Source organism: Marmota monax, unplaced genomic scaffold (genome assembly GCF_021218885.2).
Source record: "Marmota monax isolate L192 unplaced genomic scaffold, Marmota_monax_Labrador192_F-V1.1 WCK01_AAM20220418_F8-fsc00105, whole genome shotgun sequence".
In the NCBI taxonomy this organism is placed as follows: Eukaryota; Metazoa; Chordata; class Mammalia; order Rodentia; family Sciuridae; genus Marmota; species Marmota monax.
In genome coordinates, this window is record NW_026692947.1 from 2,304,060 (window position 1) to 2,329,266 (window position 25,207).

A 25,207-nucleotide genomic window follows, 5' to 3' on the forward strand; every position below is an offset into this window, starting at 1 on the left:
TTCTGTTTACTGGGGAAGCTGATATTTACTGGGTGGCAGCCCAAAGCGGGCCCCACCCAGCAGCGGAAAGAGAGGCCCCGCGTCAGGGCCCCGCAGCTCCGCCCTGCGCCGGAACCGCCGCGCACCTACGCCCCTTGGGGGCGGTGACACGGCCACGCCCAGCCCCAGTCGCGGTCCCCCCGCCTCAGCCGCTGGCGTCACGGAGCCCGAGCTCCGCCCAAGGTGTTAAATTAACTCCTCTGGGCGCCGCGTTCCGCGCTGCCGCTCCTGACTTTCGCGCCGACTCGGCTTCCTGGTTGCGGACGCAGCGGAGTCGCGGCACCGGGCGTCGGTCCTGCGCGCCATGAGCCCCGCGCGGCCGAGCGTGCTGCCCGCAGTGCTGCGCCTGCTGTCCCTGCTGCTGCTGCTGCAGCTGCCGACTCCACCGGGTGTCCGGGGTGAGTGGGGCCCGGGAGCCGCCGGAGCCCGCTAAGCTTGTCGGGTGTGGGGGAGCGCTCAGGTCTGTCCCGGTGACTGCGCCGAGGGGCTGCGGACCCGGAAGGGAGGCTGTGGTCCTTGTGTAGTCATTGTTCGGTCACCCTCCACCTTGAGACTCAAGACTTCAGACTTCAGACTCAGGGCTCCTGCTGACTTGATCCCCGGGTGGGAAGAGCGTCTCCGTGGTGCCGGCTCCCGGCTGGCTTGGCTTTGGGGACAGGTGTGAAGGGTTGAGGAAGTACAAGCTGGCTTTCAGGAGCAGCCAAACCTGGGGCAACTGAAAGGACTTTCAGAGCATGCATTTTCAACCCCCCCAGCAAGTCCGCTCTTCAAGGGTGGGAGGCCAAGGAGCTGTCCACTTACGCCTATGACACAGCCCTGTGCACTTGTGTCTCTTGCTGGGTGTGCCTGGCAACAGCATCAACGTAGACTCACAGTAAATTCCAAACCACTTTTTTTTTTTTTTCAGTAAGAAGGAGGGGTTATTTGCTCTCAACTTTAGTCTTGAATTAATTGACAAGACGTTAGACCTATCAAGTTCTTGGTATGCCAGTTCAGCTTTGGGCAGAAGTAGAGGTTTCTCAGAAGCCATGGACACTTCCCCTATTCGAAGGAACTCTTGGAAAAGAATATTGCTGGGAACTGAAAAGGAGTATTCCCTTAAGGTCTGCTTCTTCCTCTCTAGGTGACTGCGGCCTTCCGCCAGAAGTGCCTAATGCCCAGCCAACTCTTGAAGGGAGTACCAGTTTTCCTGAGAAAACCACAATAACATATAAATGCAACGAAGGCTTTGTCAAAATTCCTGGGAAGCCAGACTCAGTGGTCTGTCTTTCCAACAATCAATGGTCAGAGTTTATAGAATTCTGTAATCGTAAGTTCTTCATTTCATTTTAGAAAAGTTATGGGAATGGACTGTGTCTTGTTCAGTGTACTATTATATCTCTTTGGAGTGACTGGTAATTGATAGTTTTCTAGCATTATTAAACCCCAGTGTATACTGTGTTGGCATTTCACACACCAGCTAATTGAAGGCATTACTTCCCTGCTTCTTCATTAAGAGTTTTTTTTTTCCCCTAACACTGCACCTCCCAAATGGGGTAATAGAGAAAGTAAACAATAGGTACTGTTTAGGGAGTAAATTATATGTGAATATATTTGGCAGTTACCTTGAGATGCATACCTAGGTGTTCTGTTTTCTTAAATTTCATTTTGTTAAGTAGGACTTAGCAAGTATAGCTCTGAAGTGACATTTTAAACTCTCTAAATTTATTTCCAAATCTATTACATACATAACCCTGTATTAGCCTTGAGATAGTCATGTGTCCCTTAATGATGGAGTTATGTTCTGAGAAATGTGTCTTTGGGCGATTTTGTTATCTGAACTACATGGACAGTACTTACGCAAACCTTAATAATGCAGCTACTACACACCTGGGCTATATAGTGTAGCCTGTTAGTCCTAGGTGCAAACCTGATAGCATGTTACTATACTGAATACTGTAGGGAACTGTAGTACAGTGTGTGTGTGTGTGTGTGTGTGTCTAGACATATCCTAACATAGAAAACATGCAGTAAAAATTAAAATTGGTGCACCTGTGTAGGGTTCTTACCATGAATGGAACTTGCAGGACAGGAAGTTGCTCTGGGTGAGTTAGTGAGTGAGTAGTGAGTGAATGTGAGTCTTAGGACATTATTATCCCACTACTGAAGACTTTTAAAATTCTGTACACTTAAGACTGATAAATTTATAAAAAAAAAAAACCTTCAATAATCAATTTACCTTGGCTTACTGTAACTTCTTTATAAACTTTTTAATTTTTTTAGCATCAGGATCTCTATGTGTTGCCTAGGCTGACCCCCAGACTCCTGATCTCAAATGATCCTTCTGTCTCAGACGCTTTAGTAGATAGGACTACAGGCATGTGCCACTATGTCCAGCTTGATTTTTTTTTTTAACTTTGATGCTTTTATAATAGCACTTAGCTTAAAACACAAACATCTTGTACAGCTGTACAAAATTACTTTTCCTTATTATCCTTTTTCTATATGCTTTTTCTATTTTTAAGATTATTAAATTTTTTACTTTTTAAAACTTTTTATGTTAAAAACTAAGACACAAACACATACATTAGCCCAGGCCTACAGAGGGTCTGAATTATCAATATCACTATCTTTACCTTCATATCCTGTCCCAGTGGAAGGTCTTCAGGGGCAGTCACAGGCATGGAGCTATTATATCCTGTGATAAAAAAGAAAAGTAGAAAGAGTATACTTTAAAATAAAAATATAATATAGTAATACATAAACTAACAACAGTCATCAGTATCAAGTTTTATGTACTATGCATAATTACATTTGCTATAAATTTATGTGACTGACAACACAGAATATTTGTTTCCATCAGCGTCCCTGCAAACACATGCTGAATGATATTACATTATGATGGCTATGACATCACTAAGTGATAGGAAGTTTGGGGCTCTATTATAATCTTATGGGACCACTATTATATATGCAGTTCATGCTTGACTAAAAAATCATTATGGAGTGCATGACTGTATACAAGCAAAGATTAAACAAACAAACAAACACTTAATTCCTGCTTTTCAAAACCTTGGACCAATGGAAACTATAATAAATACAGAAACTGCCACAAATAGTCTTTGAAACCATGTGTGAAATAGGCTCTAACTTTATATTTCTGTCTACTCCTGATAGACGGTAGTTGGATGAAGCTTCCAAGCCTTTGCACGTGCTTTGTGTTTAGTTTATAACCCTTCCACACCTATTGCTTCACCTAATCCTCCAGACATCCCCATGACTTCAGCAGGGACCCTTATTCCTCTCTCACACTTGAGAAAACAAGCTCCCACAAGGTAAATAACCCCCTCAAGTCAGCATCTCTAATGCAAAAGAGCCAAAGTCAAGCTTGGAATTTTGGACTATTAATCCAGTGTCCCTTCCTGTACACCAAGCCTCTCTATCGGCTCACATTTGCCCAGCTGTTTACAGTTTGTGCATAATGTACACAATTGGCTCATCAGATCCTTGTTTAATATAAATTAAACGAATTTATATGTGCAAAACTAAGTGTTCAACGAATATTAGCTATTATTGTTGTTGTTCAGAACATTAGGCCAGGGGTCTGGAATATTTGTTATGTATCCCTGTACCTCATGTCGTGGTGCTGTGTAATTCCTCAGGGCCATAGCAGGGTAACATTTATTGAGTCTTAGTACTGTGCCAGGAAACTTAAATGGGTTATATTTATGAAAAGTTGTGATAGTGATATTTATATATTAGATCTATTTAAAAGGCCTCTGGTTACTAGGAAATGAATGTATTTATGCAAACACCCTTGGTACACCACAAATGCTATAGTGACATTTTGTCAAATACCATGTACGTATAAAGAAGTAAAGGAAAGGGGAGGAATTTCCTCAAATAATTAAACATAGATTATAAAATAAGGTGATATGACTTTCTTGTTGTTGCTTTTGTTAATACTTTTAGGTAGCTGTGATGTTCCAACTAGGCTACTTTTTGCATCCCTCAAAAAGGATTATAATATGCAGAATTATTTCCCAGTTGGTTTCACTGTGGAATATGAGTGCCGACCTGGATACGCAAGGGACCCTTCTCAGTCTGTAAAACTAACTTGCCTTCAGAATTTAACATGGTCCAAAGCAGCTGAATTTTGTAAAAGTGAGTATAATTTTTGAAAGTGTTCTCACTTATCTGGTGTTGTGGGAAATAGCTCTTCATTTGTGCTGGAACTCTGGGTACATGTTGTTATTTAGAATAATTCTTAAAACTATGAGAGTCATTTATTTTAAATTAAACAAACTAAATATTTATGTGTTAGGAGTACTTATTCACTCACAAATTTCACACCTCTTTAATGTGAGCTTCTAGATATGTTGCTTTTTTGAAACTTATCAAAAAAATGAAGGTAGAATTCAAGAACTCTAAGGATTAAATATAGCAGTGGTTTGGATGATAAATTTTGTGCCTGATCATTTTAAAAAATTCTAGTTTTACATTTTATACCTTTTACTACAGTAAAATTAACACATAAAATTGTATGTATTCAAGGGATACAGTATGATGTTTTAATATACATATGTGTTTTGAAATGATGACCACAATCAATCTAATTAACATATCCATCACATGGTTATTTTTTATTGTGTGTGTCTGGGTAATTTAATGGAAAAAATTGTATTTTATTTTAGAAAAATCATGTCCTAATCCTGGAGAACTACGAAATGGTGATATCAATATCACAACTGGCCTATTTTATGGTTCACCCATCTTCTTCTCATGTAACACAGGGTAAGTTTTGTTGTGCTGAAACTCTATGCTTAACAAATAAAGAACAAATTAGTACTTGACATGGAAATCGCTAGATTTGTGACCATTGTTCACAGACTGGTGGCAACCAAAACAACCTCTGTCCTCAGATTCTTTGCTATAAGCTCATTACAGTTAAACTTAGTAAAAGAGGTCAAGAAAGGAAATTTTATACCACAAACTTCTCTGAATTCTTAGATTTCATTAAATATGTGATTTAAAATAAAATTTTAAATGTGATTGCTAAAGGAAAAAAATTGAGATATGTGGATAATACTTAAAGAAGTCAGAAGTAGCAATTCTTCATGTATTAAATATGAAGCTAATTTTTAATTGATCTTAATAAGGAATTAGCACCCGAGTTTTTCCATATGCAAACAATTTATGAAATATCATGGGCTAAAAACATTTATCCCTAGTTTGAAAATATCCTTCTAATGTAAATTCTTTTCCTTTCTTTATGGAGGGAAAAAGGAATGTACTCATTGAGTACCATCAATGCCTTGAATGCAGCTGAAAACTTTACATTCATTTTCTTATTTACTATTTTCAGATTGAATTATGCTCCCTCTTATGTGCACAATCTGTTCCTCTCCCCCCCCCCTCACCTATAGTTTTTGTTGTTTTTTATTTTTTTTTAAAGTACTGAGAATTGAACTCAGGGGCACTCTACCACTGAGCCATATCCCCAGCCCTATTTTGTAATTTTCTTTAGAGATAGGGTCTCACTGAGTTGCTTAATGCCTCACCATGCTGAGGCTGGCTTAGAACTTGTAATCCTCCTGCCTCAGCCTCCTGAGCTGCTGGTATTACAGGCCTGAACCACCGCACTTTATAAAATAAAATAAAAATAGCAGTTTTATTTGTCTATTAAATACAGATGTTAGTTGGGTCATTAAAATCTGAGAAGTACTTTGAACCCTTTAACAATAAATGCTTCCATTAGTTCATGAAATCTGTATTGATCTTTTGGAACTTAGAAATATAAAATGTTTAGTCATCTATGTCATTTAAAAAAGTTTTCTACATTTTGTGTTTTATAATATATGCCCCTTGCAAATAAAAAATGTTCTATGTGTCCTACACTTTTTTTTTTTACCCTTTGGATATCTTATAAGTGATATCTTATAACTTAGTTTTTTCTTTTCCTTTAAACTGCCCTGTGGACTTATATCAATATTGTTTTGTCTCCATCTACTGGTGTAATAAATAATTTCAAAATGATATTCTAGAGAATCTGAGAAAAGCTAAGTATATGTGGATATATCTTAATTTTTTTCTCCCCTTTTTGTTCTAGGTATAGATTAGTTGGTGCATCTTCTAGTTACTGTACTCTTTTTGACAGAACTCTTAAATGGAGTGAACCATTGCCAGAGTGCGTAGGTAAATCTTTTTTAAAAATCTAAGCAGTCTGTTTTTAGAGTTGAATAATAATGATAAATTACTTCTGCTCGTTAAGAATTATCTACAGTGTATATTTCTGGTATCCTTATCTTTCATTGGGTATCATTGCTAATTGAAAGACCTTCTCTAGTGATATTTCTTACTTTATTAGCTGTGGGAATAAACTATCAAGCTTCTCTGAGTCTCAGTATTCTTAACTATAGAATGGGAATTAAAAACAAACTTAGGTTTGCATTGTACTTGATCATTTATTATGTAACCATTCCTTCTGAGAGTCAAGTAAGATAGTAGATTTTTCCCCTGCAATTTTATGGAAAGAAATACTGTCAATCAGAGTATGTATGCCTTGACCCCATATTCTAAAGCAAGTGGCAGTAGAATGCATTTAACCCTGTCTTCAGATCTGTAATTTTTCTAAGACTCAGTGTTGCCTACATGTACTCTTAATTTAGGATTATAATTATCAGCTAATAATTACCTAGAAGTATTTTAATATATTCTATGTTTTAATCATTAAAGAAGGTAGGTTGTATAATAAAACAAATGTAGTTTTTGCACTTGAGAATCTTACTTTCTCAGAGTGAAGATGGGGCACAGAAATAATATCAAAAGTGAATATAGCTGGGTGCAGTGGCACATGCCTATAGTCCCAGCAGCTCAGGAGGATCACAAGTTCAAAGCCAGCCTCAGCAAAAAGCAAGGCGCTAAGCAACTCAGTGAGCCTATCTCTAAATAAAATACAAAATAGGGGTAGGGAGTTAGCTCAGTGGTTGAGTGCCCCTGAGTTCAATCCCTGGTACCCATCCTATTCCCCCTCCCCCAAAAATGGATCTATCCAGGCAAATACTTTGCCAGTAGAGACACATATTCTGAATAATGAGAGAAGTAAATTATTTGTAATTTATTTATTTATCTATTTTTCAGTACTTGGTATGTAACCAAAGGCCTTGCACATGCTAGGCAAGCTCTCTACAACACAGTTACACCAATAGCATGCAAACCTTTTAAATGTAATCTTTATTCTTCCCATCCTTCTCTGTTTCTACACCTAACTTACTCTTCTGCAAATGACTTCTGAAAATTCTGTTGCAAAATTATTATTTAGTTTATTTTTTTTGTATAATAGCTATTAAGAACAGGAATTGAGTATATTGAATATAATTTATCAAGTATTAATTGACTGAACACTCTATGGTAAGTGATGTGTAGTCAAACAAATAAAAGGAATCCTTAATATCAAGGAACCCATTTCAGTCTTACCCACCATGTGCTCTCATTTCGAGGTCTACTACTTTTTTCTCCTTAGAATTATTTTAAAATTTTAATCATTACTACCCATTGCCATTCTTCCTATTTTCTTTGTCTGGTAAAGATACTATAAACAACACTAAATTTAAAATGGAAAGGAAGAAGGAGCTGACCCAGGCAAGGAGTCCTAGAGCCTGGATGAGCAGTCTCCCAGTCCGAGGCCAGTATTTTTCAAAAGCAACTAATATCATGAGTTTCACAGAAATGTAGCCATCAAGCATATATTCTACGGGGGCTGGGGATGTGGCTCAAGCGGTAGCGTGCTCGCCTGGCATGCGTGCAGCCTGGGTTCGATCCTCAGCACCACATACAAACAAGGATGTTGTGTCCGCCAAAAACTGAAAGCATATATTCTAGCATAGAAGAGCTTTTGCACCACAAGCCTGTTTTCTCTTCGTGCTGCCATGTGTGGGCAAAGTCCCATTCTCTCTGTTTGATGCCTTGCCTCTATTGTAGATATCCTGATGTCTGTACTTCCCTTCTTGTCTCTTCTCCATCTCTCCAAGTCAGCTACTCTCGTGTCCACATCCTTCAGGAAAGCAATCCAGTAACATATCCAAGTCATGTTCACTATGACCCTTAGCCCAACTCTCTACCTATGAGGCCCTGCTTTTAAGATCTAGTACTGATTTAGCACATGGTTTACTTTTTTGTTTTGACAATACTAAAAAATATTGAGTGGAAATTAACTTCTTAAACAAGGAGCTGCTTCCCATCAAGTATGCAGCCCTGGTCTATAGACACATCAGTTTACATTGGTGTCCCTGGATGGATATTGATATGGAGATATGAAGAAGGAAGAGCAATGAACACTTTGAAGAATTATCCTTAATTATACATTCGATTTTATTTTTGAATGAAGCCTCACTGACAGAAGGATCTCTTTTTCCTCTCTGCCAGTGTTTTCTTTTTCAAAATTGGTTTCAGTTGACTGCCGGTATCTGCTAGCATGCACTCAACCCTTCCTATGCAATGACTATCTTCCCAGATCCCTCTCTCAACTCCCCACATGTAATCACTAGGTCGTCTTGCTTTATTTCTTCTATATACTTTTCAAACCTGTGTTTCAACTCCATCTCTATCACTTCTAACAGTTTATTATTCCTTGCCTGGAGTATTGCAGTGAGGGCAGTCCCTAACATTTTCAGGTCCCAGGCTAGACTATAAATGGAGATCCCTGAGGGAAACCTGGAAGGGATATTGGCATAGGGAATTCTGGGTACTAGTTCCTGATTCATGTTCTAGAATGGAGGAAGAAGTGGTGTGATAGGCTTTCATTGAGCATATCTTCTCAGTCCTACAAATATCCCTACTGGTGGGAGAGAAGCATTCACCATAGAGCTAGCACAGAGCCTTCAAAGTGTGAAGCCTGGGGCAGAACTCTCAGTTGACCAAGTTCCATTGATGATACTGATAGTAATGGCCTCCCACCTCCATTCCTGTACCCCATTGTACATTTCATCCATAGTCTAACTAGAATGACCTATTGGGAACACAAATACGTCTCCTTCTTAAACTTACTGGTATATCTCATCATTTACAAAGTCCGAACTCCTTAGTATGGCGAGGTCTACTTCTCCACACTCATGCTTCATCCTCATGTTTTATGCTCAGCCCATGCAAACTGCTTGTACTTTTCCATATACCTTACAGTTCTTTGTGCCTCTGCTTATTCCTTAAGTTGCTGCTTCCACCTGGAATGTCCTTCAGCCCCTCTTGTGCTTGGCTGCTGTTTTCCTAATCAAGAGTCTGTCCTATAGTCCTTCAGGAAGACTTCCCAGGCTGATGAACAACTTTCTTCACTCTTTCCATACCACCTGCATACTTCTGTGATAACCCGTACATTTTATTTTGAAGTTATCCCTTTGACTCTCTCCTGTGCACCCTAATTTGGTGTCAATCAAAATAGCTTATTCTTGGGCTGGGGCTGTAGGTCAGTGGTAGAGCGCTTGCCTTGCACGTGTGAAGCACTGGGTTCGATCCTCAGCACTAGATTAAAAATAATAATAATAAAGATATTGTGTCTAAAAATTTTTTTTTAAAAAAACAGCTTGTTCTTGCTTTGCTTAATAGCCTTAAAGATCTTTATAAATTTGTCAGTATTCTATGGATACTTAAGTCCATCCTGAATAATTTAATTTGTTGCGCATATGTAATTATATTGCTTTTCTGCTTAAAAAAACTTCATGTTCTAAAAATATATGGAACCATTGAACTTTTTATTCAGGGTAGCTGCCAGGAAGAGGCCTCTTCTTTTGTTGGGGGGTGGGGGATATCAGGATTTGAACTTAAGGGCACTCTACTGAATCACATCCCCAGCCCTATTTTGTATTTTATTTAGAGACAGGGTCTCACTGAGTTGCTTAGCTCCTTGCTTTTTTTTTTTTAATTTTTTTATTGTTGGTTGTTCAAAACATTACATAGTTCTTGATATATCATATTTCACACTTTGATTCAAGTGGGTTATGAACTCCCATTTTTACCCCATATACTTGGGTTTGAGCTTGTGATCCTCCTGCCTCAGCCTCTCAAGCCACTCTGATTACAGGCCTTTGTCACCTGTATTATAGGCTTGTGCCACCTAGACAGCAGGGAGAGGCCTCTTTTTACAACATAATTAGAGCAGTTCTGCTTGTATTTGTTTTACAAATTCAGCTGCTCAATAAGATTTTTTTTTTTAATTTTTGTTGTTGGTTATTCAAAACATTACATAGTTCTTGATATATCATATTTCACACTTTGATTCAAGTGGGTTATGAACTCCCATTTTTACCCCATATACAGATTGCAGAATCACATCAGTTACACATCCATTGATTTACATATTGCCATACTAGTGTCTGTTGTATTCTGCTGCCTTTCCTATCCTCTACTATCCCCCCTCCCCTCCCCTCCCCCCCCTCTCTACCCCCTCTACTGTCATTCATTTCTCCCCCTTGTATTATTTTTCCCTTTCCCCTCACTTCCTCTTGTATGTACTTTTGTATAACCCTGAGGGTCTCCTTCCATTTCCATGCAATTTCCCTTCTCTCTCCCTTTCCCTCCCACCTCTCATCCCTGTTTAATGTTAATCTTCTTCTCATGCTCTTCATCCCTACTCTGTTCTTAGTTACTCTCCTTATATCTAAGAAGACATTTGGCATTTGTTTTTTAGGGATTGGCTAGCTTCACTTAGCATAATCTGCTCTAGTGCCATCCATTTCCCTGCAAATTCTATGATTTTGTCATTTTTTAATGCAGAGTAATACTCCATTGTGTATAAATGCCACATTTTTTTTTATCCATTCGTCTATTGAAGGGCATCTGGGTTGGTTCCACAGTCTTGCTATTGTGAATTGTGCTGCTATGAACATCGATGTAGCAGTGTCCCTGTAGCATGCTCTTTTTAGGTCTTTAGGGAATAGACCGAGAAGGGGAATAGCTGGGTCAAATGGTGGTTCCATTCCCAGCTTTCCAAGAAATCTCCATACTGCTTTCCAAATTGGCTCCACCAATTTGCAGTCCCACCAGCAATGTACAAGTGTACTCTTTTCCCCACATCCTCGCCAGCACTTGTTGTTGTTTGACTTCATAATGGCTGCCAATCTTACTGGAGTGAGATGGTATCTTAGGGTGGTTTTGATTTGCATTTCTCTGACTGCTAGAGATGGTGAGCATTTTTTCATGTACTTATTGATTGATTGTATGTCCTTCTCTGAGAAGTGTCTGTTCAGGTCCTTGGCCCATTTGTTGATTGGGTTATTTGTTATCTTATGCATGGTAGACAGATCACCCCAATTGGAGGAGGAGCACAGCCGCCGCCCACCCCTGCAAGGGAGACTTTTCAACTATGCTCAATAAGATTTATCTTGAGTCTCTGCGAGTTACTACATACTAAAAATTTTTGCTCTAGAAGTGAAAATATTGTCCTGACACTTAAGATCTTTTACTCTATTCAAAATGATCTGTATATATTTCTGAATTCTCAACTCCTTTCATTTATTGCCATTCCCCTGGAATGAAGAGCTATGCTATCTTTCCTGTCTTGGAAGAAGGGAACATTTTAGGATTAAACTCAAGTTCCATTTCCTCCCTAAAGTTATTTCCAACTGCCCTATTTTTGACTCTAACATCCTGTAGCATTGACTTTTTCAAGCCTTGGTTTGATGTGTGGCACATACAAACATTATTGGAATTTTGGGTTTACATGTGTCTTAAATCTAATTATTTCTATAAATTCATCTCAAGATTAACATTCATGTTCTATAATATTTGCATTTAGAGCTCCAGATATTCTACCCATTACTTAATAGACATGTACGAGCATCCTTTGTTGATAATGCTGATCTTGTAGGGGGTGGAGGCAGCCAGAGGCTTGACTATGGGGATTTCAATAGATTACCTTTGGTCTCCTGCCCATATTATCCACATGTGTAGTCAAAAGAGAGAATGGCGATGAAGCAAAAAGAAATGAAATTATTCACAGTTTGATCCAAAGCCAAAATAGTATAGAATTTGTATAGTGAACAAAAGCCAAGAACTATTGTTGTAAGTCTGGTTTGTAAATCCTGCTCATCTTCTGGTTCCCTAGTGTGGGGCTGGGGGCAGTTTCCATTCTCGGCATGATATGCAGCTTGGCAAGGTGTGTGTGTGTGTGGGGGGGGGGGACAATTAAATGTACTTAACCTGTACTTAAAAGGTACAAGCTGGGTGCTTCTTCTAGATCTTTTAATTTTAAAGATGGTCCTTTTACAAACTGAGAAAATGATATATTTTGATTTTTAAAAAATCATGTTTTAGTTTTTATTTGTAAAAGTACCTTGCTAGTTATATTTTTTTTAAAAAAATTTGTAATTCTTTTTAAGAAATTTACTGTCCAGAACCAACCCAAATTGACAATGGCTATATTCAAGAGGAACATGAAGTTTATGTATATAGACAGTCTATAACATATGGATGTAATAAAGGATTCAACCTGGTTGGAAAGAGCTCCATTTATTGTACTGTCAAAGAAAACGAAGGAGAATGGAGTGACCTGCCACCTCAGTGCATAGGTAATCAGTTCACAGTAGTTATATTTTTGTTTATTCTTACCCTTAGGCCTATATGTGGGCTATAAAGATTCTATGAACTCTCTTGAGAAATAAATGTAAAATCATATATAAATATATATATTGCATATTTTCACTTTTCTGTGGGACGGTTTTTTCATCCAATTGTCAGAGGGGACTGTGACTTCTATACACACAGGCAAAAAGAATATAAAATATAAAAGCTTAAGAGACATTTGAAATATGTTAAAATTCTAACTGAGGTTAGAAAGAGAGGAGAGAGCTAGAAAGAGAAAAAAGAAGAATGAAGAGGGGAAGGAGAGGAAGTTGGAAGAGAAAGGGAAGGGATGAAGGCAAGATATTGAAGAAGATAATGACCTAGAATTTTCTATAACTATGAAATACACCAGGCACTGATTACTCACTTCTCAGCAAAAAGAATGCAGCCCAAAAGACAATGAAAAGAAAACTGTAAAATACTAAAAGAAAATGACTGTTCACCTAGAGTTCTGTACCCAGTGAATTTATCTTTCAAAACTACAAACAAGATATATTCAGACAAAAACTGAGGGAACTTGTCAATGGCATACCAGACCTTATGAAAACTAAAGGAAATTTTTAAGTAGGATGAAAATAATCCCATGTCATACATGAACATGCAAGAAGAAATGAAGAACACTGACAATGGGTAATGAACACTGACTTCATGAGGGAGTAAAATACTGTGTCTTGTGGGATTTGAATTATATGTAGAATATAATAGAAATAGAACCTCCAACAGAAATAAGGAAGAGGAAGTAAATTCAGTGTAAATGTTCCAAAGTTCTAGATGTACTGAAAAAAGTGGGAAAAGTAATTAATTTGCCTAGTTGGCTTATAGTCTAATGCTAATTGCTAGAGTTGCCACCAAAGAATTCTAAAAGAATGTGTATATCACAAGCATAAAGGAAGGATATTATTTAATCCTGAAGAAAATGAGAGGAAAGGAAACAAATGTAAAATAGATAGTGGTTGAAACCTAAATTCATCAGTAATTGTATTAATTGTAATTTGACTAAGATTGTCAGACTCAAAATAAAACCTAACTATTTACTGTTTACAGGAGACATAGTTGAATGATAAGACAATAAATTGATTGAAAACAATGGGAAATGTACTATACAAACATTAACAAAAATGGTGCAGTTCTGTTAATATCAATGAGTACCTGAAGATAGGACAGTTCATAATAAAGGAATCAATTTGGGAAATCTGCAATTCACAATCTAAAATATGTATGCATTTGAAAAATAGTTTCAATTGAAAAGGACAAGAATGGACAGGAAAAAAATAGACAAATCCACAATCACAGTTGGAAAATTCTACATACTATTTCGGTAGCTAATAGAATGAACAACAAAAATCACTAAGAATATGGAAGATCTGAGCAATAGTTGAGCTTAAATTTATGTGTAAGAATATGGGATCCTCAATGACAGATGGCCCATTTTTTTCAAGTGCGCATGAGACCTACAACCAAAATTGACCATATGCTAGGCTTGAAACTTAAATGGATTTCAGAAGATTGAAGTTATTCAGAGCATGCATTCCTGAACACAGTGGAATTAAATTACGCATCAATAACAAAAAATAAATAAATTTTCAGGAAATATAACTCCTTTGGTAGTATATAAGTCCTCTGAATCAAAAATAAAAATTAATTCAATGGAACAAAGAGTACTTTTTATACACAAGGGTTTTAAAATGAAAAGTCCATATGAAAACCTTATTTACTCCAATGATGGTGACATTATTTGAGTGCTGCTAAGTGCTGTGTTCCTTGCTAGGTTTATTTTATTGACTTGTCCCTTATGTCATCCTGTGATATAGGTAAAGGAAACAAACAAATAACATACCATCTGAGTACCCAGAATACTGGGTGTGTGATGGGGGTGGCTGTGGTACTGGCTAATACACCCTGTTGCTTTGGGGACACAGCTGTGTGAAGAAATTTACCAAGTCATTTCCATTCATCTTTACAATGATGTCATGCAATCTACATTAGGTTTTTTGTTTTTGTCTTCATTTTTTATTAATTTATTTTTAAAAATTGACATAATAATTGTACAATTGCACGGAGTACAATGTGATGTTTCAATACATATACAACTGTGCAATGATCAAATCAGAATAATTAGCATCAATCTGTTCTGATTTTCTCCTCAGTTTACAGAGGAGAAAAGCAAAGCTTAGAGGGATTAGAGAACAAAGGATTAGACCCTTGGCATGTGGTAGAACAAGCCTCTGGCACTGTCTGCACAACAAGTCTGTATAAGCAACCCAGACATTGCCATTTTGTTATTTGTGGTTCTAAGAATATGTCTTTAATGGAAGTTTTGTAATAATTGTTCTTTGGCCTGAAATCTGAAGAGGAACTAAACAGATACATAGAGTTGGTAACTGGTACAAGAGGAAAAGGGAATTATTTTTACTCAGGCCTATGAATTACTTAACAAAGAAGTGAAATAGGTTTCCAGGATAACTAACATGTCCTGAAAGCACTGGAAAAAGCAACAGTGCTGTGACTGTCTACAGCAGTTCAGTGATAGCATCCTGTTGTTCATTGGTCCTGGCATACGGGAAGGAAGACAGTTTTGGAGAGAAAATAAAGAGAACTGAGAATGAGATCACCACCGACTCCAAATTTGGTTTCCTTTTTCTTCTTTCCCCACACGGAAAAGTTTGAGAACCTCAATATGACCTTAATATAAATCTGTTTTAGTCACCTATAGGTGTAATTAATATCAGAAGCAAAAACAATGTATTATTTTAACTCCTTGCCATATACAGTAAGACTAGATTTCCCAAAAAGTCAGTCTAGGTTTTTGGTGGGGACAGAAAGCCTACAGAACAAGCAATGGCTAAGAAAGTTTCACTGGGAAAGCAATATTTCTTTTTTTTTTTTTTTTAAATATTTATTTATTTTTTAGTTTTCAGCGGACACAACATCTTTGTTTATATGTGGTGCCGGGGATCGAACCCGGGCCGCACACATGCCAGGCAAGCACGCTACCACTTGAGCCACATCACATCCCCAGCCCCGCAATATTTCACTAATTTTTTTTCTTAACATTTTTCCTCCACAGGAAAATCCTCAGGTTCCAAGCCTTCACCGACAGCTCAGAAGCCCACCACAGTCAGTGTACCAGGTACAAGAGCCCCACCAACACCTCAGAAACCCACCACAGTAAATATTCCAGCTACAAGAGCCCCACCAACACCCGAGAAGCCCACCACAACCAGTGTACCAGGTACAAAGGCCTCATCAAAACCTCAGAAAACCACCACAGTAAATATTCCAGCTACAAGAGCCTCACCAACACCTCAGAAGCCCACCATAGTCAATGCACCAGGTACAAGAGCCCCACCAACACCTCAGAAGCTCACCACAGTCAATGCACCAGGTACAAGAGCCCTACCAACACCAGAGAAACCTACCACAGTAAATATTCCAACTACAAGAACTCCACCAACATCTCAGAAGCCTACCACCATAACTGTTCCAGATACAAAAGCCCCAACACCTCAGAAGCCCACCACAGTAAATGTTGCAGATACAAGAGCCCCACCAACTCCCCAGAAACCCACCACAGTAAATGCTCCAGATACAAGAGCCCCACCAACACCTCAGAAGCCCACCACAGTAAATGCTCCAGATACAAGAGCCCCACCAATTCCTCAGAAGCCCACCACAGTAAATGCTGCAGATACAGAAGTCCCACCAACTCCTCAGAAACCCACCACAGTAAATGTTTCAGATACAAGATTCCCAACACATCAGAAGCCCACTACAGTAAATATCCCAGCCTCAGAAGCCCCATTAACTTCTCAAAAACTTACCACAGCAAATAATTCAACCACAAAGACCCCAGCAACAGCTCAGACATCCACTATATCAAATGCTTTACCTACAAAGACCTCACCAGCTGCCCAGACTCTCCTCATGGCTAATGCTTTTGCTACACAGACCACAACAACCACTCAAAAAGTCTCCACCACAAAAGCTTCATTTACACAGCGTTTTCCAGCAACACGAAAGTCCACTACTTTACATGTCCCAGTGACCCAGGGTCTCAAAAGTACAAAAAGATTCACCTCTGCTCGTATTACAGCAACACAGCGCCCACCTGTTCCCAAAGCAACCACGAGTTTTTATACAACAAGAGTAACGGAAGGAAAAGAAACTTCTCCTTCAGGTCAGTTGGTGCTGTTCTCAAATGTGATCTGATGCACTATGATGAAATGTGAAGCTGACCGAGATTGCAAGATTGAATAGTTTCCAATTTATTGTAGCCAGGATTTTTCATAATAATGCTTTTGACTCATTCATAATCATTGATGAATATAAATAATAAGATGACGAGTTTTGTTAGAATCTGCTGAAAGGAAGTTAGGTTTCTCATAGTTTCTTGATGGTAAGATGGGTTTAGTTGTTATTTACTATTTGATCTTTTCAAACTTGTTTCTTGCCATCTAGTTAGAGAACCAAATTTAGATGATTTTGTTTTAGTATTCAATAGCTATCATAACTTTTGTTTATAATGTTGAATGTCAAACAGATATAGGCGCTGGTATTTATGTAACTTGATTAAGTAAATAATGTGTAATTTATAATTATTTTACTTACAAAGATTGAAGTTGCTTTTGAGCTTTCAAGTATATTTTATTAATAGCTATGTACAGATATTAAATCTCTAGCAAATCAGATAAAATTTAAAAATTTAAATTTTGTAAATATTTTTTTCTTCTTTTTTTTCAGGTGCTGTCAGTCTTATATATGGTAAGTTTGGCTCCCAGACAGTTAAAAGAAATTGCCGTCACTGTGGGATGTACAACCCATATTCCTGGAAGAGAATATTACCTTTTAACTGTCTTAGAAAAACTATCAAAATGCAGTGTTTATGGGTACCTAAGAGAAAATGGGTAAATGCATTTTATCAACATGTTGTGTGGACACCATTAGGTACTCGATATGTTCCTGTGTATTCCAAGTCATGCTCTTGTTCCAAGGTAATTTTAAGACAACTTCAGATCACAAGGCCAATCAATCAAGTAGTATTGCGTGCCCACTGTCTCAGAGCCTCATTCTAGGAACTTACAAGATGGAGACAATTATAAATCAGTTTTATCCTCAAGTGCTTGACAATTGATCATAAATTACTTTTTTTACCATTTCTAGATCTCTGTCCTATTCCAGATGAGACAAAAAGTGCTACCTTTGATAACATATTTGTCTTTTCCTCTTCTCTGTCATTTGAAGCAAAGTTCTTTTAAAAACTGTTCTGTTGCTGTGCAGACATGAGGCCAAAAACATCTGCATTGCAGTTTATTCTGGCATTTGGTACAGTATTTTCTTTGTATAGACATATTTGATGTTATACATTAACAAGAAAATCAATAAACTATAAAGATGGTAAGAGAAATGTTGTTAAGAAGCAATACAGCTAGATTTATATACTGATAAGAATGTTCAATTGACAATACACTTTTATTTTTAAAAAGTGTTTATTTTTATATTATGTACTTTTTAGCAAAGTTCCCTGTCTTATATATGCATGAATTATCAAGGGACAATAAACCTGAAAACAGATATTTTGTTATTACTAGTATTGTTATTTTATACTGCAAATGCTGGAAGATTTAAAAAGCTAACCAATTTATCTTGAAAGATTCCAACAGTTGGAATTCTTTGTTTATTCTATATTTGAAATAGAAATAAATGTTTTCTAAATGAAAAAACAATCTCATGATTTAATGATTCACTGTTTACAAAAAAATGATGAGTTTTATAGATGACTTTTTTTTTTTTTTTTTACTTGACCAAGGGCATTCAGTAAAAGTTTGAAGAGCTTATTTTTTTCTCTGAAGTTCTCAAGGTCTATAATCTGATTTATTTCCCAGGAAACTCTATTCAAGATTGGATGTAATTCCAGCTTGTGTTAAAAAATAAAAAGGAGCTCCTTCTTTCTTGACCCAGACATACAGCAACGTGTGTGTGTGTGTGTGTGTGTGTGTGTGTGTGTGTGTGTGTGAGAGAGAGAGAGAGAGAGAGAGAGAGATGTCTTGGAAGACATAATCCTGATAATTATTTTATTTCTCAGATTAATGTGGTGAATCATTTTAAAGATAAGTAAACTGTGTTGCAAAGAAATTGCTTTTGATTATACTGCAATGTAAGTAAATGATGCAGATGATAGAACTTGGGAAATAGTTGATTTTTGTTTTCTATTTAATTGCACTATTGAATCTTCATAGTATTTCCTAATTGCCTTGTAAATGACATTGGCACTATGAATTTTAAAAAATATTCTTCTACTGGATCTGTTATCAATGGTTCTCAATATGTATTTATTCTTTCCTTTTCTCTACCAAGGACCTGTTTAGACGCACACCCACATCATCATCCTCCATGAGATTTTAATACTGTTCATTAAATCTATTTATATACTTTTCTATATAACTGTACTTTATACAGATAAAAACAGTAAGGTTTTTTTGTTTGTTTGTTTGTTTGTTTGTTTTTACCTATTTGGGATATCACCCCCATTGAGAATTCATGCTCTATATAGTTTTACTAGTTTTTGTGTTTGAAGACAGTATTATATAGAAAAAAGAAAAAGAGTTTGTGCTTTGTGCTTTGGATTCAGTCAGACCTTGGTCTGAATCTCTTTTTTTAATTTAGTAAATATTCAAAGCAAGTAATTAATCTCTTGGTTCCAGTTTTCTCATTTATGAGACAGAAATTATGATTTCTATAAAAAAGTCTTTGAAGCTTGATGTGATAATGGATTCGAAAACTCTAAGCACAGTGCCAAAAGTTAAATGAGTATAGTTTCAAGAAATCATAACACTATGAATTTTATGATTCATGACAATTTTATCATTCCCTCTGGCCACACTGAAGAATAAAAGCAGTTTTTAATTCAAGTAATATTTGCATGTTTGCTGTGTAGCCAGTACTGTACTGAGATTTTTATATGTTAATTTTCTTCTTAGAGTAGTTTTATAATGTAGCATTTTTATATTTTTCAGCTGATAAAACTGTAGTTTCACATAATTTATAACTTGTCCAAAGTCACAGAGATAAAAGGAAACTGTCCAGTGAAGGATAGCATTTCTTCCTAGTAATAGGACAAGAGCCTGCACAACTCAAATTAGACAAGGTAGCCTTGACTTTTTTACTAATATTGTTATATTTTCTCCTCTCATTGTGGAAATACCATATTGTGACATTTATAAATTCTTTATGCTCAATTGAAAGAATGTTAAAGAAAAAGAGAATACTTGGTGAAATACCTATTTTTCTATATCCTTTATCATACACGTATTTACTTATCCTTTACATATCTACTTGACTATGGCGTGTATTCCCAATATTCAAATGTAGCCAAAATCTAAGTGTACTTGCAAGACTCTAACATCTTATGCAGTTATTTCAAATGAATAATTTGCTGATTCAAGAGTTACCACTGTCTTATTACATGCTTCTTCACCTGACATACTTCAGTTCCACTACAATAATTATCCATCCGTTACTCAGAGTTAAAAAGTCAGATAATATATAAGAAGTCAGATAATATAATAATAAAGTTTTTTGTGATTGCTGTCATCTGGAAAAGGAAGTGTGAATTTCTTTTATCTGAAAAATTTGAAGAACCACAGAGACCAAATCTAACAATCATGTCAAGACACATAAAGCGTCCATTTCGTGTTGCTCAGAGGCAGTAATGTTGAGAAAATTTATAAATGTGAAAATTTAATGTAACTTTGACTTTTCTGGATATCAATATATATTCACCTACAAAATGAGAGTGAACTCCAAAATGCCTTCTAACTCATTATTCAGTTTATATTTGAACTACTGATGATCAAACATTTAAAAGTAAGCATGGTTGTGTTGAAACACTGTAGAATCCTCTAAAACCTGTTTAAAAAAAAATTGTATTTGAGCACTGTGATACTTTATTTCTTTCTCTTTCAAAGAAGACAGGAGAAATAACATGCTGTATTTATTGTTGAACTTGTGACAATAGGAATCCATATACCAAATGCAAGTCATGTCTCCCATTTTTTCTTTAACTTGTCTTATATATCTACTGTGTGTCATTGTGAAGCTCCAATGAATATGCCATTGTTGTTATTAATTGTGTTACCAAATTTTTTCCCCTCAAGGATTTGTTGCTGCTGCTATAATAATTGGTATCCTAATTCTAGTCAAAATTTTCTGGGACTATGGAAAATCAGGGTGAGCAGAAATTCTGATAATTTTTAAAAAATCTATTCTTGGCTATTGTTTTTCAGTAAAACTTAATACTGTATCAGTAGATAACTTGCTTAGCTTTATTGTATTTTTGGACATATTGCCTCTTCATTCCTTCTGTCTGTAATTACTGTCCTGGAGAATAGATTTTGTGTCTTTTTTTTCCCCCCTCAGTATATTCTAGGACAATAACCACATTACATAAGAAAATGATGGAAAGCAGTGTCTTACTTTGTGATGTCTTAAATCAATGGACCCTTTTTCTATTCAGTATAATTTATAATATCTGTGTATTATACAGAAGGAAAGAAATCTAGGAAAAGTCAACTTCTCACATTCTTAAATTGCCTGTGATGAGGTGTTTTTCTGTACTGTGTATATTAGGTACCAGTCTAACCCAAATCAACCCAGCAATTAAGAATGTAGACCCTGGGTGTGACTGCTCACTTGGTCTGTCACTTATGATCTCTGTGACTGTGAGCAATTTAACCTCTCTGTGCCTCAATTTTTCATGTGCAAAGTATCATACCTACCTCATGGGATTGTAAAATGGATTACTTACGTTGTCACCTGTAGAGGTTAGAACAAGTTGCTTGGCACATGATACACACTCAGATGTTAAAACAGCAACGGGACAAAAAAAAAAATCAGTATTATTCAAAACATCCAATCTGCACTGAATCCACATTTTAACTGTAAATGTCATGGTTGGCTCTGATGTATCCTGTAGACAGAGTGATTTAAATGTACCTGTTTTGTTTTAGGAATTTAACTGTTCAGAAATCTAATTGTGAAATTCATATAGGCCTGAGTTAGTTCTCAGTTGCTTGAATGCCTGTCCTTTCTTTTTTCATTAATTAATATAACAAGTACATTTTAATTTTCTTACTAAATTTCCTTTTTGGTTGACGTGGTCTATCTAGTTTTTGCCCTCTATGACTTTTTCCTTTCTCCTTAAATTAACAATAGTATCTAAGCCTATTATAAGCTAAAGTATATGAACATTCTTTAAATAAGTAAGTGTTTCAACCTTTTGGTAAAAATATTTGGCTGGCAGGTCCTAGGGTCAAGGATGGAAAAGGTTAACAGTTTTTATAGGTACTTGTTTAGTATCAATTAAGAAGTCTAGGTACCTCAATAGCAAGTGTATTAAGATATATCTTTTTCTAAATTTTAAGAATGTGGTTAGAGCCTAGCAAAAACTAGCAGATTCTTAGGCATGTAGAGTGAGTGAAGTTAGAATAGATGCCTGAACACAACTACTTTGGAAGAAATTCAGTCAATTCACCAACCTTATGTACTTATTCCAGCTCTATTTTTAGAGTGTTATAAATTTATTGTGTTATAAATTATCAATTTATAAAGCATTATCAGTTTACCAAAGTTAGTGCCTTGGTGCTCCATGAGTCAGGAGAGGGTGGCAAGGGATGAGTTTACCAGCTTTCATCAGCATCTTTACATACTTTGGTAAAGCAATTTGCCATGATATTTTACTAGGATGAAAAATGCTGGAATATAGAAGCAGTATTTGTTATTGAATTATATTTGGGGATTTTTGCAGTAAACATAATTGCTTAATTTCTGAAACAGAGGGAATGTCATACAAACCCATAGCACTTGTATGTACACTTAAAAACTAATCCACTCACCTTATTTTGAAAGTGTAAGCTGTCAAGGGTAAGAACTGACTTTATACATGCGGGTTATTCTCCAGATTTCATATTTATTTAATTAAAAATTTGAACTTCATTAGGACAGAGGATACAGTTAACTAATGTGAAAGTGATAATGTAACTGTATCTAATCATTTTTATATCTGTCTACCAGAGGGTTTGTTTACTTCTTTAAAAGTGTTGGGTTTTTACAATAAATTTTAGTGTAGGGATGGGAGAGTAAGCAAACGCCTGATTTTGTTCTTTGATTGAAATTTACATTATATAATTCAATTAGTTTTTTCCTTCTTTACTATCCAGCTCTTATAACACACATGAGAACAACAAAGCAGTCAATGTTATGTTTCATAATTTAAGTGAGACTGATGATACCTCAGAAGTCAGACATTCTGATAAATTATAAAAGGTATATATATATATATATATACATATAGTTTAATAAAAGCACATTTCTGTGTCTTGTAAAATATCCTTCAAGACAGTGGGCTTAGGGTTTATGCAGACTCTTAAAGGATAATAGAGTCTTAAGTCTCTATAATAGAGTCTTAAGTCTTTATTATTGCTAGAATTGTTTTTCTTTGTTGAACAAATGACTAACACTAACTCTGTCCTTACTGTGACGCACGTCATCCATTCTTGCATCAGCAGTATGCTCATCATCTCATCCTGAGTCGCACTCTGTTTATTGTACTGATTAGATGCTATGATGCCACAAATATTTGGGAAGGGAACAATGATACATTAAGGCTTAATAACAATGTTTTCATTATGACAATTTGCATCATGAGATGATTGGCCTGTTCCATGTTTGTTTCTCCTGTTGCTTAGTGGCTTTTAGGCTGTCCAGTGTTTAAAAAACTTATGTGTTAAGATATTTTTTTACGAGTCATGCATATGGATCTTAAAAGACACCATTTGTCTTTACACAAAAATTACTTGATGTAAATGTACCTGTGAAATTTTCTGTGTCTAAATCTAACGAATCTTTCCTCTACTTCACAGGTTGTCTGTAGGAGATAATCATTGATTTTTGGTATAAATGTATCTTAAATGACTCTAGCTTGGCTACTATTAATCTAAGAAACTAAAAATTGTCATGTTTTAATCGTTGCTATAGCTATTAAATTACGCCTGCAGAAGTTATTCGTGCTTTTTAACTTACTAATTTTGCATTTGTTTTGTACCCCCAGTTAACCAACTCTTTTTGCTGCTTTATCACATAGAAACTAAAACTTAAGATTTGTTATTAGTGAATGAGCCATTTTGATTGTAATTTTTTTTTCACTTTCAGGGCACACATGTATAACTTTGACAGTTTTGCTTGTGACGCTAGGAACCATTGGCTATCTGACTTAGCCAAAGAAGAGTTAAGAAGAAAGTGTACTCGTGTACACAGAATACTTGTAGTTTGTTAGAACGTTCTGGAGAAGTGGATACAATAAATGCAGTAATTCTCTATGTTTTACATGTTATTCTTGTGTTTAAGGTGTATTGGGAATGTTAACAAAGCAAGGACAAAAGAGTGTGTCTGGAATCACGTTCCCAGTATACCTAAGGCCTCTTGAGAATAGAACAACTCCCAGAATGGAGGGTGATCACTCCTGAAAGTGTAGAGATAGACTGGGAATGTGAAAAAAAGGAAATAACTGTTTGTTTTTGTTTTTTTCACTAGATGTGTTATTTTAATTTAATGAAAAGTAAAAAGTTAAAAATATTAATTGGCTAGCAAAAAACAAACAACAGAATCTAGTGTCTTCTAAACAGAATTGCCAAAAAGAGATGAATCACATTCTAAAATGATCTTGTTCTGTCAGGAATTTTCATCTCTACTTAGTCTATTACTTGTGAGATGATTAAACTGTAATTTTGTCCTGAGGACAAATATTTTGTTTTGTTTTCCCCAGTAAAAGAGAATTGTGAAAATTGTCTTCTTTGATTTAATATCTTTAAAAATACTCTGGAGATCTCATTGACATAAGATTCTATTATTTCTGAAATAAGGTGTTTATAGCGAATTGTAAATCTTATTCTTTTGTAATATAAGATTAATTTATTTATATTTATTTATGTTAGTGAACATTTTGGTTTCACATGTAAAACAAGAAAACAAGCTATGTAAAGAAAAATTTATTTTCCCTAAATAGAAATAAATAATTAATCACATTTTTGTCTCATGTAGTATTTGAAATTTATTTTCTTAAATGTGAATATTTTATTTCTCAATAAGAGATTATCTTCCTGCCTCCCAAAAGTAGTTTAGAATATTGTCTTTTGATTATCCTCGGGTGAATCATTTTCAGTTACTTTTAAATTGTACCATATTGTATTTTCTGGTTACTGGTATTTTCCTTTTAGTTTATTATTTGTTATTGGTTCACTTAAAGGCAACACATTAATTTCTGTGTTCTTAATCTGCTCTTGTCATTTGTTGATTACATTTTAAGTGTTTGACTAGACTAGAATGTGCATACAACTCTACTAACAAAGATTATGTTTGCTTCATCTATTTTGTCAATGGTAGTAAAAAACTTTAAGATAAATTCCACATGCTTCATGAAATTTCTCTGTAAATACTAAAATATAAATTTTTAATAATAAGGACATTCTCATTCCTAAATGACTCTAGTTTGGCCAGAGTCACAATTAACAATATTAATAATTAC

At 35.9% G+C, this 25,207-nt stretch overlaps 1 protein-coding gene across 7 annotated transcripts; it reads left to right on the top strand.

Annotated features, from left to right (window-relative positions):
* Nucleotides 1-240: 240 nt before the first annotated feature.
* Nucleotides 241-24,707, top strand: Cd55 (CD55 molecule (Cromer blood group)). Of its 7 annotated transcripts, XM_058581926.1 has the most exons (13): nt 241-437; nt 1,163-1,348; nt 3,991-4,182; nt 4,713-4,812; nt 6,128-6,213; nt 12,387-12,575; nt 15,698-15,862; nt 16,724-16,807; nt 17,371-17,391; nt 20,784-20,856; nt 22,845-22,950; nt 23,547-23,577; nt 23,836-24,002. In XM_058581926.1, exons 1-11 carry the CDS (start codon nt 344-346, stop codon nt 22,945-22,947), a joined length of 1,293 nt encoding a protein of 430 aa, XP_058437909.1. In that variant the 5' UTR covers nt 241-343; the 3' UTR covers nt 22,948-22,950; nt 23,547-23,577; nt 23,836-24,002. The 7 variants fall into 7 exon arrangements, with proteins under 7 accessions (XP_058437909.1, XP_058437908.1, XP_058437910.1 ...); XM_058581925.1 differs by lacking the exon at nt 23,547-23,577; XM_058581927.1 differs by lacking the exon at nt 22,845-22,950 and having other exon boundaries at nt 242-437.
* The last annotated feature ends 500 nt before the right edge of the window (nt 24,708-25,207 follow it).

Bases quoted from the DNA above. Each gene is read 5' to 3' on its own strand.
- Cd55 (XM_046452183.2), top strand. From the start codon at position 344: ATGAGCCCCGCGCGGCCGAGCGTGCTGCCCGCAGTGCTGCGCCTGCTG. The intron at 438-1,162 runs GTGAGTGGGGCC...CTTCCTCTCTAG, and splicing joins GACTCCACCGGGTGTCCGGG to GTGACTGCGGCCTTCCGCCA. The intron at 1,349-3,990 runs GTAAGTTCTTCA...TAATACTTTTAG, and splicing joins GTTTATAGAATTCTGTAATC to GTAGCTGTGATGTTCCAACT.